Source organism: Rutidosis leptorrhynchoides, chromosome 1 (assembly GCF_046630445.1).
Source record: "Rutidosis leptorrhynchoides isolate AG116_Rl617_1_P2 chromosome 1, CSIRO_AGI_Rlap_v1, whole genome shotgun sequence".
Lineage (NCBI taxonomy): Eukaryota > Viridiplantae > Streptophyta > Magnoliopsida > Asterales > Asteraceae > Rutidosis > Rutidosis leptorrhynchoides.
This window is the reverse complement of record NC_092333.1, coordinates 431,260,926-431,279,125: the sequence shown is the minus strand read 5'-3', so window position 1 is coordinate 431,279,125 and position 18,200 is coordinate 431,260,926. Positions and strand designations below refer to the sequence as shown.

At 33.9% G+C, this 18,200-nt stretch overlaps 1 protein-coding gene across 1 annotated transcript; it reads right to left on the bottom strand.

The window, feature by feature from the left end:
- Positions 1–9,075: 9,075 nt before the first annotated feature.
- LOC139902441 (uncharacterized) lies at positions 9,076–9,894 on the bottom strand. Its single transcript, XM_071885070.1, has one exon. It carries the CDS (start codon positions 9,892–9,894, stop codon positions 9,076–9,078), a length of 819 nt encoding a protein of 272 aa, XP_071741171.1.
- Between the last annotated feature and the right edge of the window lie 8,306 nt (positions 9,895–18,200).

Genomic DNA, 18,200 nt, shown 5'->3' with positions numbered 1-18,200 from the left:
TCGTTACGACTCGATTAAGTATAGCATGTGAATCACGTTGTCAAGTTTCATACAAGAAACAAGTATAAAAGCATGTTAGAATGATTGTATAAAAGTTTGGTTAAGTTTGACTAAAAGTCAAACTTGGTCAAAGTCAACGAAAAAGTCAACACGTTCGGGTCGGGTCCCGAACTATTTTTCTAATCTTAGAAATCATATATGAGCATGTTGGCCAAGTTACATGTTAATCGGAGGTGCGTAGCATAGCAAACATTTTTCGAAATTTGACAAAGTAGGTCAGAATCTGACCAAGGCATATGCCGCGCCGCGACAAAGCTGGCCGCGCCGCGGCATTACACGCGAGCTGATACCTGGCCAGTTTCAGTTTTCTAAGTCTCAACCCAAAACCTTTTTATGCATAAAACACAAACCGCAAACACTTAGAACTCGCATCTTATATCGTTGGAAAGCTCTTTTGACAAGGAATACAATTAACTACCTTTCACAAGCAAAAACATCAATTACAATAACCGAAAACTCGTCAATTGATCAAGAAAGGTTAATTTTCAAAGTTTCAAGTTCGTAAAACGTATTTTATGATTCGGGAATCCAATTTACACATACGATATGCCGTTTTGAAGGTAATGAAGCATACATTACTACTAAACACTAACAATTAACATTTAATGGCATTCAAGCATCAAAAGTTCATGTCAAGAACTATCAAACCCTAGTCAAACATCACAAAATCATTAATCGGGTTTTTGAAGTTTTCTTAATCAACCTACACATCCAAATGTGGCTAATGATACTAGTAACACAATTAAAACATGCACTTTAACAATCTAACAACATTAACTCATCCAAAATCAAGGATTAAGCACACCCATTTCAAGTTCATGCTAGTTACTCCAAAAACAACAAATCGAGCAAACCAAACATATATTCATGTTAGACTTGAGCCATAGACACTAACTAACACCATTTCAAATCAAAAACACGAATTTAGAGAAATCTAGAGTTTTTAGAAAGTTACCCAAACGAGATGAAGTTGGTATCAAATTGTAGAGGATGAAGAGAGGATTCCAAATATGTAATTTGTTTTGAAGTTTGTTTCCCGATCCGGATTTAGATGATGAATTATGTTTGTGTTCTTGAGAGAAAAAGAAAGAAAGAGAGAGAGAGAGATGGAGGGATTGAATGAATGAAAAATGGGTTGACTAGTTGACCTAGTCAACTAGTTTGCCCATTTGGCAACTCCGGTCCCTCGAGTTTCAAAGCGGGTGCGGGATTTAACCGATCGAATATTTTTAAAACGCTCGAGTAAACGGGTGATGTCAAAATTAAATAGCGGGAAATATAATGAACGTTACTCACGGAAACTATTAATTTAAATACGAAAGATTATGTTTTTAAAAACTAAAAACGGTGTTAAAATTAAATTTAACGGAAAAACGCGGGATGTTACAAGTTATCACTCCAGCATTAAAGCTGCACCTTTTGAAGCTTTATATTGACGGAAGTGTAGATCTCCTTTGTGTTGGGATGAACTCGAGGACAGACATTTAACTGGTCCTAAAATCATCCACGAAACTACCGAAAAGATCGTTCAGATTAGGCAACGATTAGAAACTGCTCGTAGCCGACAAAAGAGCTATGCTGATAAGAAATGAAAGGATATAGAATTCCAAGTTGGAGATAAAGTCATGTTGAAAGTATCCCCTTGGAAAGGTGTTGTTCACTTCGGTAAACGAAGTAAACTCAGTCCACGATATGTAGGACCTTTCACAGTCACTCAAAGAGTCGGTCCCGTGGTGTACCGATTAGAACTACCAACTGAACACAGTCAAGTACATGATGTGTTTCATGTCTCAAATCTTAAAAGGTGTCATGCTGATGACACACTTGTTATTCCTTTGGATGATGTCCGCATTGATGAGCAAATGCACTTCATTAAAGAACCTATAGAAATCATGGAAGGAGAGGTCAAACAAACTCGTAAAAGCAATATACCTATCGTTAAAGTCCATTGGAATTCGCGTACAGGCCCCGAATATACCTGGGAACGCAAAGACCACATGAAACGGAAATATCCCCATCTCTTCTCAACTGCTGATGCAAACGAGGAATCTACCTAAAAACTTCGGGACGAAGTTTTCAATAACGGGGAGGTACTATAACGACCCTCATTTTTCCATTCTACATTTCTCATTTTTCCATTCAATACTTTTCCTTATTAAATGCCTAACTAAATAATTAAACTTAACAATTAAGACTTTATTTAACGATTGTTAAGAATAATAATAATAATTAACTTTGTAAACGACAAGTTAATACAAGATAAAAATAATAAGCCTATTAACTTTTGTGAATAAATAAATAACATTAAAACTTGTGTATTAAAAATAATTAAACTTGGATAATTAAGGAACCACTTAGGCTAAATTAAAGTGCAAGGTCTAAAGTGAAAAAGTTAAACCTTAACCCTAATAAACCCAAGCCGAATTTTAAAGGGTAAAATTACCCTTCTACCCCTCTAATTTTCGGCCCAATCAACAACCCTTAACCCCCTCTTCAACCTAGCTTGTTCCCTAAGTAATTCCTTATTAAACCCTAATTCTAGAATCCTCCTAACACTCCTATAAATAGAGGCCTAACCTAAACCTTTTCAATGTACCAAATCACAACAATAATTCTCTCTCCTAAATCTCTCTCCCTTCTCTCTTGATTTCGGCCAACAAAACCGAAACCACCACCACCATCACCATCGAAATCCATCACCACTTTCAAGGGATTTCCAAGTGATCTTCAAGTGTTCTTCGCGTTCTTCGTGTTCTTCAAGAATCTTCAAGTAGTTATTCATGTTTTTCAAGGCTTTGATCTTCAATCTTCATCCTATTCATCACTTCTTTGTTAATCATCTCAAATCTTCAAAGGTATAACATAAACCCTAACTTGTTTACATAATCTTTGATCTTTAATTCATGTTATAAACTTGTTTATTCATAAGTATATACATAAACACACCTAGATCTATATATACATGAAAGAAAAAAAAATATATGCATGTATGTATATATGTGTCGACTAGAAGGAAAAAAAAAGGAAAAAGGAAACTTTGATCTTTAAACCCTAGGTTATTACATGAAAGATTTGTTTATGGTTAATTTAGGAAGAAAAATAAATATATATACATATACATATATATATATACATATATATATACATATACATATATATATATATATATATATATATATATATATATATATATATATATATATATATATATATATATATATATATATATATATATATATATATATATATATATATATATATATATATATATATATATATATATATATATATATATATATATATATATATATATATATATATATATATATATATATCGACATATACATATATATACATGTAAAAAATATTTTTTTTTATATTTATATACATATATACGAATTACATATACATATATATATAAAACCCTAATTACTTAAAACCCTAATTCATTAAACATAACCTTAATTATTTAATACTACTTTAATTTTTAAAACCGTAATCATTACCTAATCATTACTACATTAAATAAAACCCTAATTTACTAAACCCTAATTTATTAAACCCTAGGATATTAATTACTAAACCCTAGTTATTAAATACTACTTTAATTAACTAACCCTAATTAATGAAACCCTAATACTACTTATACTATTAAATTAACATGTATACACTATTACTATTACTAACACCTATAACCTACTACTTATCTTATAACACATAAAAACATTTTGGGATATGTATTAGAGATGTATAGATCTTCGCACTTTCTTGACGAATGGTTTCTACGAAACTCTAGGCCGAAGGGTTTGGATTTTCCGATTTAAGGGTCCTATAGCTCAAGCTCCTAGACCTGAAATGGCCATTCGAAGGGAAAGGGGTGATTGGAAGCTTATCTAATATGGCAAGTATCCTAAAATGGAAAACACTCTTAAAAGTAGAAACTTTCTAGTTATAGAAACTTACTAAGATAAGAAACCTACTAAAAGTGAAAACTTTCTAAAAATAGAAACTTACTAGAAAAGGAAAATGAACTATACTTAAAACACTATCATACTTAAACACTTACTTAGACATGGACAAAAACACTTACTACTCTTAAATATCAATAGGTTGACTTTCTGTTCGTTCCAACTTTCTATTCCAAGGAATAATCGTCATCTCTCTCTACTTACTAAGGTGAACTCATAGCCCCACTCTTTATTGCTAGCAAACTTACTTACTTTTATTGGGGTGAGACACATGCTGTTTTTATATTTTACACTTTAGACACATGTACCAACTGATAAAACTATGCTATACCCGGCTATGTCCGACTAAGTCCCTACAGTGATATTTTTAATTGCTCGTTGATTGCATGCTTAATTATTGGGGCTAGGCCTATCGGGAGTAACGTCCCCGATACATTTGACTAAGTCTTTGTATTACTTGATAATGAAATTAAACCGACAAGTACAGACACAACTTGTCATTGGGGCAAACTTGATTGTTTAGTCTAAATATCACGCCTTGGCATAATTTTTTGATCCTGCGGGAGATCAACTTTACAAACTAAATCTTGTGGTCTAAAACAACGGTCAAATATATTTGTTAAACCTATGAATTTCACTCAACCTTTTTGGTTGACACTTTAGCATGTTTTGTCTCAGGTGCTGTTTGATCAAGTTATTTATCTACTGCTTATGTGATGCTACTTGGACATAGGATCAAGAGATATCGCATTTATTACTATTGCATTAAACATTTACTTTATTCCTTTGTAACGACATTTCATTTTCCGCTGCGTACTCTCAATAAAGTTTGATTTTATCATTTAGTATTGTTCTCGTTTATTATAATATATTGGTTTGTTTGATATTAAGTCACATTTCGCCCAGGCCCTAACTGGGGGTGTGATATCATGCGCTAAAGCTTGGAAGCAATCCTCATCCGGAAATCAAACTCGGGACCAAAATTACGCTATGTTGCGTGTCGCACACCTAATAGGCACGTCGTGCATTAAGCCTTGACCAGATTCTGGCTTTCAAAACTCATGTATCTTCACCAAAACTTAAACCAAGCGCGATAAACTAGTACTCAAGATAAAACAATGTAAAGTATACCTCGAAAATCTTAAATAAGAAACTTTAACATCTTTACAGCTCTCAAACTCATTTCTTCATACTAACCCCTAAATTGGCTCCAAACCGTATCCAAAAGGACCAAAATATGAACGATATTGCTAAGATAAACGTATGTAAGATATGCAATATCAATATATATATATACATATACGTATATATATATATATACATATATATATATAAGTATATATATACATATATAAGTATATATATATATATATATATATATATATATATATATATATATATATATATATACTAGTCAAGGACCCGTGATTTCACGGGTTTGTAACAAAAATATATATATATATATATATATATATATATATATATATATATATATATATATATATATATATATATATATATATATATCTGCACAAAACAAAAACCATAAACAAAATAATTCATTAAACTGACCCTAGAATTAATTATCATCATTGAACTATATAAATCTTAAGTCACCTGTTATTCCAATCATAACAGCTTCAAAAGAACATCTGAGAAAAAAAATTAAAATAAGCAGGAAAGGATAAATTTGAAGGTTACCATCGAACATCCACACATATACAATTTAATTAACCAATCTCGATTTACTTGTAGAGAGAAATCGCATCAATCTAACAACCTTCTCTGCCATATCCATTATATTGATGAAAAACTAACGTAAATTACAAAAAGTTCATAATCATAATGACTAATCACTACGAAACTAAAAGATCATAACTATTTAAAAAAAAAATACTTTGCTTGAAATACTAACCTTAATAGATTGGTTACCTCAAATGGATGGCGAAATCATCTTCATTTATCTCTGAAAGAACCCTAGATTTTGATAGTTGGATTCTTTGATTAGAGAAAAAAACAATTTATTAGATAGAAATCACGAAGAAACCTAGATGAAGAAACCCTTCTTTTAATTTGGATTCAAATTCAAATTCAAATGTATATGCACAACATAATGTTTGTGCAGCTCGATGCAACACACCGCGTGGTAAGATTGATATTATCAAGACAAAATTTGAATGAATGTCCATCTCGATGCAATACACCGCGTGGGTGGTAATATTGGGTTTTTTTTTATTTTTATTTAGGAGATCCATTCATTCATGCTCGGTACCATATACACTTTTAGATTAGGTTTTATTTTTATTTTATATTTTTTGGGAGGCACAAAGTGATAGTAGACAGAGCAAAAAGAAGAAAAGGGATTGGCCCTTTTTTGTGTTGTTGGCGCGAAACAAAGAAAGAAACAGAGAAAGACGAAAAACAATTCATATTTTGGTATACATCTCGTTAATTTAATTAAGTGGATCAATTTAAGCAAATAATTTATTTAACCAATTACTAATGACATCATAATAATTTTTAACTTTAAACCATAAAATGCCACATGTCCATTTTATAATTTTAAGGCATTGATAAGCCTTGTTAATGATGTAATCAAATTAGCATTTTATAAGAGATTATATATATATATATATATATATATATATATATATATATATATATATATATATATATATATATATATATATATATATATATAATAAAATCATTAATATATCTTTTAAAGTACGAACTATAAACTTAATAAAACTCTTGGAAACTACTTTATATATAATTAACGTTGATCAACTAAATTACTAGCTCACGATTACCCTTTCCAACTGTTGGTGTGGTTAAAGATTTACTCAAATTGAACACATCAAGATCATTTTAAACTCTTTAATTATCATGGTTAACATCTTTGGTGAGATTGAAGTAATTATATTTATTTAATTAAGGAAGGACATGGCTGGCCTTAGTGGTTGTGTAAATAAATCTATTAAAACAGTTCCAGACATTGCACTCGATTTTCTTCCATCGTCTAGAGCAAGAACTTTACATATAATAGGCGTTAATTATATTAAAGTAGTCCGTATGTTTTCTAAGAAATTGACTACAAAATTGTTGTTAAGAAAACTATAATATTAAACGGGACACTATCTTATTTGTATAGCCTTATTGCAAGCTGCATGTACTATCTAAGAGTGCGGTACCTGGGACATGTAAGTAACCCTACAATGAGAATCAACCTTGGCTTAATATACCACTGACATCCTTAATTGGAACCAGACCAATTAAGGAGGGCTTTAACTTCACAACAAGTTTTAATAAATAGAATCATCTTTGATTGTACAAATTAAACGTATAAAAAATATATACTATAAAAGTTTGATAGATATACTTATCCTTAGATATATATATATATATATATATATATATATATATATGTGATTATGTGATAACATATATATTATAATCATAAAACCAGAAAAGTATTCAAAAAAATATAAAATAATATTAACTAAAATTTAGTAGAGAAACCTTGTAATCTCGTCCAAACTGTTGAGTCGTGTGACGACCCTAGGTTATACTTACGCTATCTGTTCTTTAGATAAGTGTGAGTGCAAGCCAAAGACCTAACAATTACAAATATTAATACCTCCGATGTACCCGTGCGACAGGTCTCGTTTTCTGAAAAGTTGAAAGGCTCAGCTCTTCAAACGACCAAAGAGACCCAACTGGGACCAACTGTCATGAGTAAAACCCAAGAGACCGTCTAGATTACCCCACCATTCACCATCCATCCATTCATCCATTTTGGCAGAAAAAAGATGGACGGAACCGGGCGCATCAAGTTTTTGGCATTCAACTTTTGAATTCCAAAATTTTACACACTACGATTTAAGTTTATAATATAATAATATAATATTAATATAAAACTTTATATATATATATATATATATATATATATATATATATATATATATATATATATATATATATATATAAAGGCAAAGTTCTATTATACCCTTAATGTATGTGGATATGATTAAAAGAGAAAGAAAACTGATAGTATAATATTTTTATAATTTTTTTTTTTATTTTTACTATGAACTATTAATATGGGACGGATCCATTCACAACCGTCGATTAACATGATTACTAAAGTATTTACTAATCATTTATATCTCCTCCCAAACTAAACCCTATTTACTATTTTACTCTCGTATAAAACCAACTCTAAACAGTTTTCGTCATATTAAGATAAACATTTTTTAACTGATAATACCATATTACAAACTCTTTCATGGCGGCTTCACAAATCGAAAATATGATCCAACGGACTTCAAGTAATCTCAACCAATACCAAAGGGCCGCTAGCTCAGCGGCATTGAGGTGGCCTTTTCAACCTAGAAGGTTGAAGGTGGAATCCTGCTTAATACAATTTTTATATATAATTTGTCATTAATTCGTATAGTGGTGTATGTTAGTTTGCCTTAAAAAAAAAGTAATCTCAAGTAATAAAAATATCTCTATTAAAGAATTAGATTCTACAATTCCGTATTGATGAACCCTATTCATTTAACATGTCCGATCATCGTGTAACTTCTACTATCGCGGGTGTTTAAAATATCAAATTGATTCTCACCTTGAAAGCTAAATAGAGAATCCCATTCAACCATCAACAACCAAAATCGAAGAACAGCCCTAACGATTAAAAAGCTATGTACAAGTATGTCTAACTACCTTAATAAAAATAATTTTATGAACTTAAGGGTATGATTTATCTACCAAAATTAAATTTATTCGGTTATGGTATGTAACAATCCACGACAATAACGTACATATAATTAGAAGGTGGCGGTTTGATGGTCAAAAATTAACTTGCTTATTGATCATGGTTAAAAGAGCGTAATTATAACTTTTACAAAGAAAATTTACTCGAATGCGATCGATATCGATCATTAGATTGAAAGGATACAGATTCTAATTTCTTGAGTTAAAAAAATAATTAGATACAGAAATGGTTCGTACGTGGTGCATGTCTAATTAAATCGTAACTTAATTAATCTTCATACAAACCACTTTTCCTAATTTTCTTATGATTATTTTTCAAATAATCCGAAGATGAAGAACAAGAAGTAGATGAAGATGCTGCTCGTTTTTTTGTCACGTACTTTCCCGGATTCTTATTGTGACACTCGATCAAATGTGGGAAGTTAAGCAAAGCATGAGCACCACGGTGCTTAAATGCGGCTCGATCATAGGCCATAGCGGCTTCCTCTTGCGTGTCGTACGTTCCAAGCCACAATCTCGCCCCCTTTTTTTCCGGATTCCTCATTTCGGCTGTGAACTTTCCCCATGGTCGTCGTCTAACTCCCCTGTATTTCCTATCGGGAATCGATGGTACAACAAGATTTTCGTTAATCTTGATCACATCGTTAGATTTAACGTTGTTTTCACACGGTGGAAATATCGATCCTGTTGAGAAATCCAAGTTATACGGCATGTTCGAAATATCATTTGTATTTTGTGATGATATTTGTGTCGTTTGATCAATGATATGGTTTTGATTAGCAAAAGAATTTGTGACTTGAAAGATACTTTCATTATCATTATTATAGGTATGTAACAAGCTAGAGATCTCATAATCAACAAGATTTGGCAACGGACAGATAGGATCATTCATAAAAATGGACGATATTTCTTGATCAATATTTATGGACGACTCATTAGAAACGGTTGGAATACTCAAATCGCAGTAATCGAACATGGGAAAAACGACTTCGTTAAGATCATCGAAGAAGTTTTCGGAGTGATCATCGAGAAGGTAAGTACGAATTGAATCAATGAGTGAAAAATCTAAGTCGAGTTGTTGTGACATTGTTATTTTTCACTATGGTGGATTGATAGGAAAAATGGCAAAGAAATGTGATAATAATACGTTGTGGTAGTGCTGTGGCCGGTTATATATAGGTGGAAAAAGTTGTTGATTTTGGTGACGTTTAGTATTAACTGTTATTATTTTAATAATTGAGTGAGTTGCTTTATATGAAAATAATTTTGGGATTTTGTGTACATTGACTGGTGATGTTGGTTTATTTTTAATAATTGTGAAGTGCATGTATTTATATAAAAATTTAGGGGGCCCCAAACTGGTAGGCGCCGCCTATAGTGTTCATTCGTACAGTTTTTTTTTTTTTAGAACGGCCGAAATTTTATAAAAAACTAGCGAGACGCTAGAAGAATACAATACAGGAACAAAAACAACAAAAAGGAAAAACTTAAAACAAAATTACAACGATTGAAGAGGATCTTTCAACCACTCCGACCAATTTATCTTTGATTTGTGATATCTCGAATACAACCAATAGAAGCTCGAGGAAACAATGTTGTCGAACACGTGACATTTCTGCTGCTTACGATCTTTGAAGATAATCCCATTGCGAAGATTCCAAATGTTCCAAAAAGTCGAGTAAACAATAACCGAGACTAAGAGATTCTTCTTCCAATTATTAGAAAAAGAGTCCATCCAGGTCCAAACCTCGTCAATAGTGTTCCATATCGGAATACTACCGCCAAGCCATCGACCTACCTTGCACCAAATACGATATGAAGTGTCACACCGAACAAAAAGATGATTATGTGATTCTTCCGAGACATCGCATAAGCCACAACACGAGTTATCAAAAGTCAAACCTTTAGCTTCCAAGTTTCGAAGAGTGGCGAGCCTATGAAGTTTGAGACGCCAAATAAAAACGTTAATTTTGATCGGGACAAATTTACACCATACCGTTTGAAAAGTGAATGGAGCATAATAAGTAGCATCGATAAGTTTCCTAGCAGTGGCAACATAGTAATTGCCATCAGTAGAGCGATCCCACCACCATCGATCTGTATCTCCCAAAATGGAAACTGACCCAAGAAGCGAAAGAAGCTGGACATGTTGCGAGTGCTCAACCCCACCTCTTGGCTCACGTCGCCACTGCCATAACCAACCTGAACTAGAATAATGAGAAGCAACAGAACCAAATTTGACAGAGTCTAAAGTATAAATGCGTGGAAATCGAGAAGCTAAAGACTTGTTACCAATCCATGGGTCATGCCAAAAATCCGAATTCAACCCATTGCCTACTTTAACGCACAAGCTGTCAGGAGGCAGAATGTTGTCTTGGTGCAATTTAGAGACGACTGAACAAATAGAAGACCATATTCCCGATGAATTAGGCGTGCAAGGGATTAAATTACCTCTGTTTTTCCGGTGAATAACATTGATAATCTTGACCCAAAGAGCATCCTTATTGGTGAAGAAACGCCACCTCCATTTGTAAAGAAGAGCCAGGTTTAAAGACTTCAAAGAATTAACTGAAAGACCTCCTTTTTCATAGGGATTTTGGATGAGACGCCAGTTCACCCAATTGATTTTCTTTTCGTTTACTTTAGCCCCCCAAAAAAATGAGGAACGAAGCGATTCAATGACTCTTAGAACTTTCTCAGGGGCTTGATAGAGAGACATAGTATAGGTACCAATGGCACCTAACACAGATTTAACTAACGTCAATCTACCGCCAAAGGAGAGAAGGTTCGCTTTCCACGAAGCTAGACGATTCTTTACTTTGTCAATGACACACTTCCAACTATCTATTCTATGCATATTTTGAGCAACTGGAATACCAAGGAACGTGAAAGGAAATTTAGCCGAAGCACAACCAATAACGTTTGCTACCCGATTAACCTCCGTGTAGTCAACACCCACACCAAAAACCGAAGACTTGTGTAAGTTGATCTTCAAACCAGAAACAGCATAGAAACAACTGAGGATAGTAAGTAAGTTACAAGCGTTGTATTCATCCCATTCACCGATAAACAAAACATCATCTGCGTATGTACAGAGATTAATCCTATTACAATTATGCCTATTATTAATGCGCAAACCTGAATATAGAGAAGCATCTGTCGCGTCATTGATAGCCGCGTGAAGGCCTTCCATCCCGATAATGAAAAGGAAAGGAGAAAGAGGGTCACCTTGTCGTAAACCTCTCTCAATGGAAAATTCGGATGAGGGGCTACCGTTTAAAAGCAAAGATGCTTTAGAGGAAACTAAACAAGCCTTGATCCACAAAATCCATTTCATATCAAAACCCATGAAGCGCAACATAGAGAAGATGTAGGTCCAATTAATCGAGTCGAAAGCTTTATCAAAATCAACCTTAAAAAGCATAGCCTTTTTCTTTTTCCTCTTACACCAATCTACTACTTCGTTAACAATTAACGGGCCATCCAAAATTTGTCTCCCTTTAATGAAAGCGGATTGCTCTGGACTAATAACTGAGTCAATGACCAAGGCAAGACGAGCAGCAAGTAGTTTAGCAATAATTTTGTATTGAACACCAATTAGACTAATAGGCCTATAATCCCGAATCGAGACCGGACTGTCTTTCTTTGGGATAAGAGAGAAAAAGGAAGAGTTACAACCCCGAGGGATAACACATGTATCTTGGAAGTTACGCACCATGTCGATAACATCATTGTTGATTAAACTCCAAAAATGTTTAATGAATTTGAAAGAGAACCCGTCAGGCCCGGGGGATTTTTCGCCACCACAAGACCAAATTGCATTTTTGATTTCTTCGTTCGAGAACTCCTCAATTAGAGAAACAGCTTGCGTAGAGGAAAGCTTTCGAACATACCTGCTAGGCGAAGTGATATTAATACAGTCAGCTACTTTGAACTTGTTAATGAAGAAGTTAAGAAAAATGTCTTTGACTGCATCAGGTTGTGTTACCCATACACCATTCGACAAAATACCCGGAATTTGTAACTTTTTTCGTTTTCTATTGATAGCGTTGTGGAAGAAGGCAGTATTCTCATCGCCCAGTTCGGTGAAAATTCTCCGATTTTTTTGAGCTAAATTGGCAACTTCAATAGCTTCTAACGTGGCAATATCTTTAAGAGTCGTAATTCTATCCCGAGAAAGAGAATCATGAGGAAAACCACTATCTATTTTAGCATCGATGTCAGCTATACGCACTAGCAGATGTTTTTTTTCATTAACAGACCGGGCTTGAACCTCTTTGTGCCAAGATCTCAACGCCTCCTTGACATGTTTCAACTTATTTTTGAAACGTGTTTGAGGATTGCAAGTTGTAGAGGATGTGAAATTGTTCCAAGCATTAATTACAATGTCATCAAAGCCTTCAATGCTAAACCAAGAGTTGAAAAGCTTAAAAGGGATAGGGCCATAATCAATTGAATCGTTATTCATAATTATGGGACAATGATCCGACCAAATGTTTGACAGAATTATGCCGGTTAACATCGGGAAAACTTGCAACAAACCGTCCGAAACAAGGAACCGGTCAAGTTTAGCACGCTTAGAGAAAGATTTATTAAATCTTGTGAATTCCCGCCCCCCAAGAGGAATATCAACGAGATTGCAAGAACCAATGAAATTATTAAAATCGTTCGCATCAGAAGAGCTAAAATGAGAGCCATATCGTTCCTGAGGAGTTCTAACCGAATTAAAATCACCAAAAATAATAAAGTGGCCCACATTAGAGGACATGAAAGATGCAATATAATTCCATAAACTCCTCTTCCTTAATCTTGATTGCGGAGCATATACATTAATGAGAAAACAAGGAGAAGAACAAGTAGCCAATGTTCCTTCAACAATAAGAACATTATTTAAGGAGAAAATCTTATTACTGGAAAAAACACTTGGATCCCACATAGTTAAAATACCACCCGAATGCCCCGAAGCACTTGATGTAGCAAACTTAAAATGAAAATTACCCCAAAGAGCCTTGAAAGCAGCATGATTGGGAGAAGTAAGCTTTGTTTCTTGAACACCTAGAATGGTGATAGCATGCTCGTTACACAAATTACGGATCCATCTTTGTTTAAAATCAAAATTCACCCCGCCTCCAATATTAGTGGACATAATATTCATGAAATCGTATTAAAACCACGCATACTTAGGACAACCTTTTTCAAATTGACCGAACAATTCATGACATCATAACCAAGAACATCACCAAATTTTTTAAGTTTATCCGTGGCAGCCGTCGATTTAGTCGAATGAGAGTCCGAACTTACTACTGGTGTTTGAAAACGAACCCCATTGAATCCTGGAGCTTTTGAAAAAGATGAACAATTAGAATTATCAACTTTTTGTTCAGGAGAATTGCAGTTTGATTCTTGTCTCACCTTAGTCGAAATTTTTTCCTGTTCCTTAATGATATCTGATAGAATACCTTCGTCTTTGTTATCAACAACAACCGCAGCAGAATGGTTATTTACCGGCTCAAAAACATTTAACGATTCGAGCACTGTTGGAACCTTTTCAGTATTATCCATCATATCTTCAGCAACCTTTTCAACAAATGTGGAATTATATACTGTTTCTGGAATCTCTTCAGACTCATCCGATTTAACAGAAGCATTAGACTTATTACTTTCCATTTCTGAATCGATTGATTCATCCGATGACTCTTCTACTTCAATGTCCAGAATAGAAGCATACCAGATGGTGTGTTCCTTGACTAAAATTTTATAGTGCCTTTTCTTTACAATAACGTGAATAGCATCATGAATGTAATTCAATTGTTTGGTTACCACGTAAATCTTCCCACAATCAGACCGTTCTGAAGGCAAAGAGAACGCATAGTAACCGAACTTTAAAGCAATTTTCTTGTAAATATCCTCTGTCCACGCACAAGCAGGTAACCCTGCAATGTCCAAACACACGACCCGTTCTTGAACAACAAAAGAGTCATCATACCTTTTCCATTCGGTCAAATACGAAAGAATTGCTTGATTCTTAGAAAACAGATCCAAAGCAACCTCAGTTTTAAACACAATATCGATCCAGGATCCACCTAAATGATGGATTTCGATGTCCGAAAAGCCTTCAACAAACCAGATGCGTTTGATATGAGGTAATAATTCAGGATTTTTTAATTTACCGAAGATGAGGATGGGAACCTCATTTTGATTAGCCAAATCAGTATCCAAAATATCCAGAGGTTTAATGACAATAGGCTTATGTTTCGCATAATCATATACAGCTGAAGCATGTGTTTTGGTAGGTAAAGGAGGGAAGCTTTTCAAGTTCTGTATCCTTGATGGATGAATAAATGGTTTACCTTGATTAGCAACCGCAGGTCGTTTGAATGTTTCATCTCGGCCGAACCTAGCAATTGAAGCATGGAGATGAAAATTACCGATCCAAAGTGAAGATAGTCGTAGGGTTAGTGTGCGGATGGATTCAACGTTAATAAATCGAACAAATGCAAACCTGCAACCTTGCTTCGATAGTTTTCGAGCGATGTAAACATCCAGAATTGTACCGTATTCCTTGCACACATTTCGTAGGTCATTGGTCTCGAATTCATGTGGGAAGTTGCAGACGTAGATCGAAGTGGCGACCTTTGCTGTATTAATATGATCATCCCGGGATGGCATGATAGCGTTTGGATCGGGATTTGATGTTAACTGATCTGAGATCAATTACTTGTAAGAGAATGACAAGATGGAGAGACCACCGGCGTTTGATCCCGCCGGCTATGGTCTATGATCTGTGAACTAAGATGTAGTGTGAACACGATTTAGGGAGAGAATGACTCACAAAGTCTTGTAAAGTTGTATACTTTTAATGATGGTATTAAAATTTTGAAATTTGTATTTATCACTTGTTGACAATTATGTGAGTATGGAAAGTATAACTTAGCTTCAATAATCAAATGAGTTAATTATATATAGTTGGTCCTTATGATTTATGTGAAATTACATCGAATGTTCAATGATCATCTTTCACGATTTTTATATTGCATGCGTACGGCGTAGTCCTTCAAGCTAATGCTAGTTACAATGTCTCATTAAGTAGATGCATGCAAGTTAAAGAAATCGAAACTCAGGGAGTTCTCGGCGAGACCATTTCTTGGAGTTCTCGGAGAACACGGTTTAGGATAATTTTTATGATACCCGAGATTTAACCAAGATTTGACCGAGATTTAATCGATTTTTGGTCGAAATACTCAATTTATTCCTATTTTATGTGTTGTTATGTTCTAGTTAGTGTTAGAAATGGAGTTTCTAACTACATCTAACCCTAATTTTGAATTCAAGGGTTAGGGTTCACAGATTAAAAATTTGGGGATGATGATGAGCATGGGTAAAATGGAACTTGTATGTAATTGATAAACTTATTATGTTAGAATTTGAATAAACCATGTTTATTAAAACCTTTAAATGAAAATTAGTGAATTGAAAGCATTGTGATGGTTTGTAATACTTATGTATAAAAGTCTTGATAATTGTCAACAGTGGCGGATCTAGGAATGGTAGTCAGTGGTGTCACGGGTTAAAGATCCAAATTTTTTTTCTACTAGATGACTTATTTTAGTGGTGTCACACAAAAAAATTTATACTGTCCACTGGTGTCACTAGTTAAAAACTCCAAAAATTTTCCACTACATCGCGTATTTCAGTGGTGTCCCGTGCTACCACTCACTTGTATATAGGTCCGCCTCTGATTGTCAAGTGTCAAAATGGATTTTATGTATAAAATATGAATTGGCTAGTTGTTAGAGAAAGTGATGATCACAAATTATGGTGATTTTGTTAATTAAAGTGAAATGTAAAAAAGTGTGTTTTGTGGAGTTTCAAAGATAAATCCTAAGTGCATTTGACTTTGTTTGACTAAATGGGTTTAGTGGATTAAAATAGGTGAATTTAGTATGGTTAGTTGACCTAATGTGATGAATTATGATAAATTTGAGTTTAGTAAAGAATTTAGAAGACTTGTGAATATTAAGTCTTGTGTTTTGTTAAAGAAATCAAAATGGGTTTTGTGGGTCAGTTTGAGTTGATGATATGGGAAGACTTATGGTTATAAGTCATGGGCTTAGTCAAAAGATGCTAGAGATGTGATTGAGGGTTTAATGATGAACCCTAGATAGTTGGTCTTGAGAGACAAGATGATTATATTGTGATGTGTATATGTGTATGCTTGTATGTTAGGTTGATTTGTTTGGAAGTTCATTATGGACCGTGCTTTGTTGAAGTTGAAAGTCGTGCATAGACTCATAGCTTAATTATGCTTTGTATTGATAATCTCTTAACCATGATGAGTACAATAAATATGTATATGCATGTGTATGCATTTAGGGCGTCCGGGACGCCGGTTATATTGTTTGATTGTGGGGGAGTCCTCGGGACAATGATTACCTAATTAACGTTATGCGTTAAGTTTGAGGTCATGCATCCGGAATGCAGGTGGGGCCTCTAGGTGTGGTCAATACGGGACACACTAGAGTGTCCAAATTGGCACTTTGATGTATTGTTGGAAGTCTCTATATTAGTGTTCGGTACAGGGGCACTTCTGGAGCCGACATCCAGGATGCTGAGGGGGTTTGTATCATGATGATATGGTCAAACCTCGGGATGCCATGAGTTATCCTTGGTTGAGGTACGAGATGGATTGATTGTGGTTGACGGTGTGCATACACATATATATTTGTTGTATTCGCTAAGCGTTTCGCTTAGTCATTGTTTAACCATTTTATAAGTTTTGCTTGCAGATAAGGGAGTAGATAAGCTAGAAACTAGCTAGAAGATACAATTGTATGCTTTGACATGCATATATGTGTGATTTGCTTAGTGTGGATGCTTAATGCTTTGATGGTTGCTCGTGGGTGGGATAGGTATATCCCGAAGACCATGCTTGTGATCTTGTTGTCATTTTATCAAGGGAGCTGCGGCAAGTTACATATATATATATATATATATATATATATATATATATATATATATATATATATATATATATATTTTAAGGATACTGCCAAATAATTAATGGAATGCTTCAATATTTTTATGGGTAAAAGCTATTGTGAATACACTAAAGTTAGCCCAGTGGAGGTAATAAAACACTCACATACATCCCTTATTTCTGTCTCTTTTAATAATTAATCTCAAAGTATAACTATATTTCTAATAAATTTATTAAATTGATGATAAGTTTACCATTAGCCTATCATTATGGTCAATGTTTAGCAAGGTAGCCAAACTCATCCTTTTTATTACTCCTATATTGGATAGATACTTTAGAGATCGATGATCTTGGGTTCCTATATTCAAAATAAAATATAAAAAAATTATAACCCATTAACGTGGTGAAGTTGGATA

Bases quoted from the DNA above. Each gene is read 5' to 3' on its own strand.
- LOC139902441 (XM_071885070.1), bottom strand. From the start codon at position 9,894: ATGTCACAACAACTCGACTTAGATTTTTCACTCATTGATTCAATTCGT.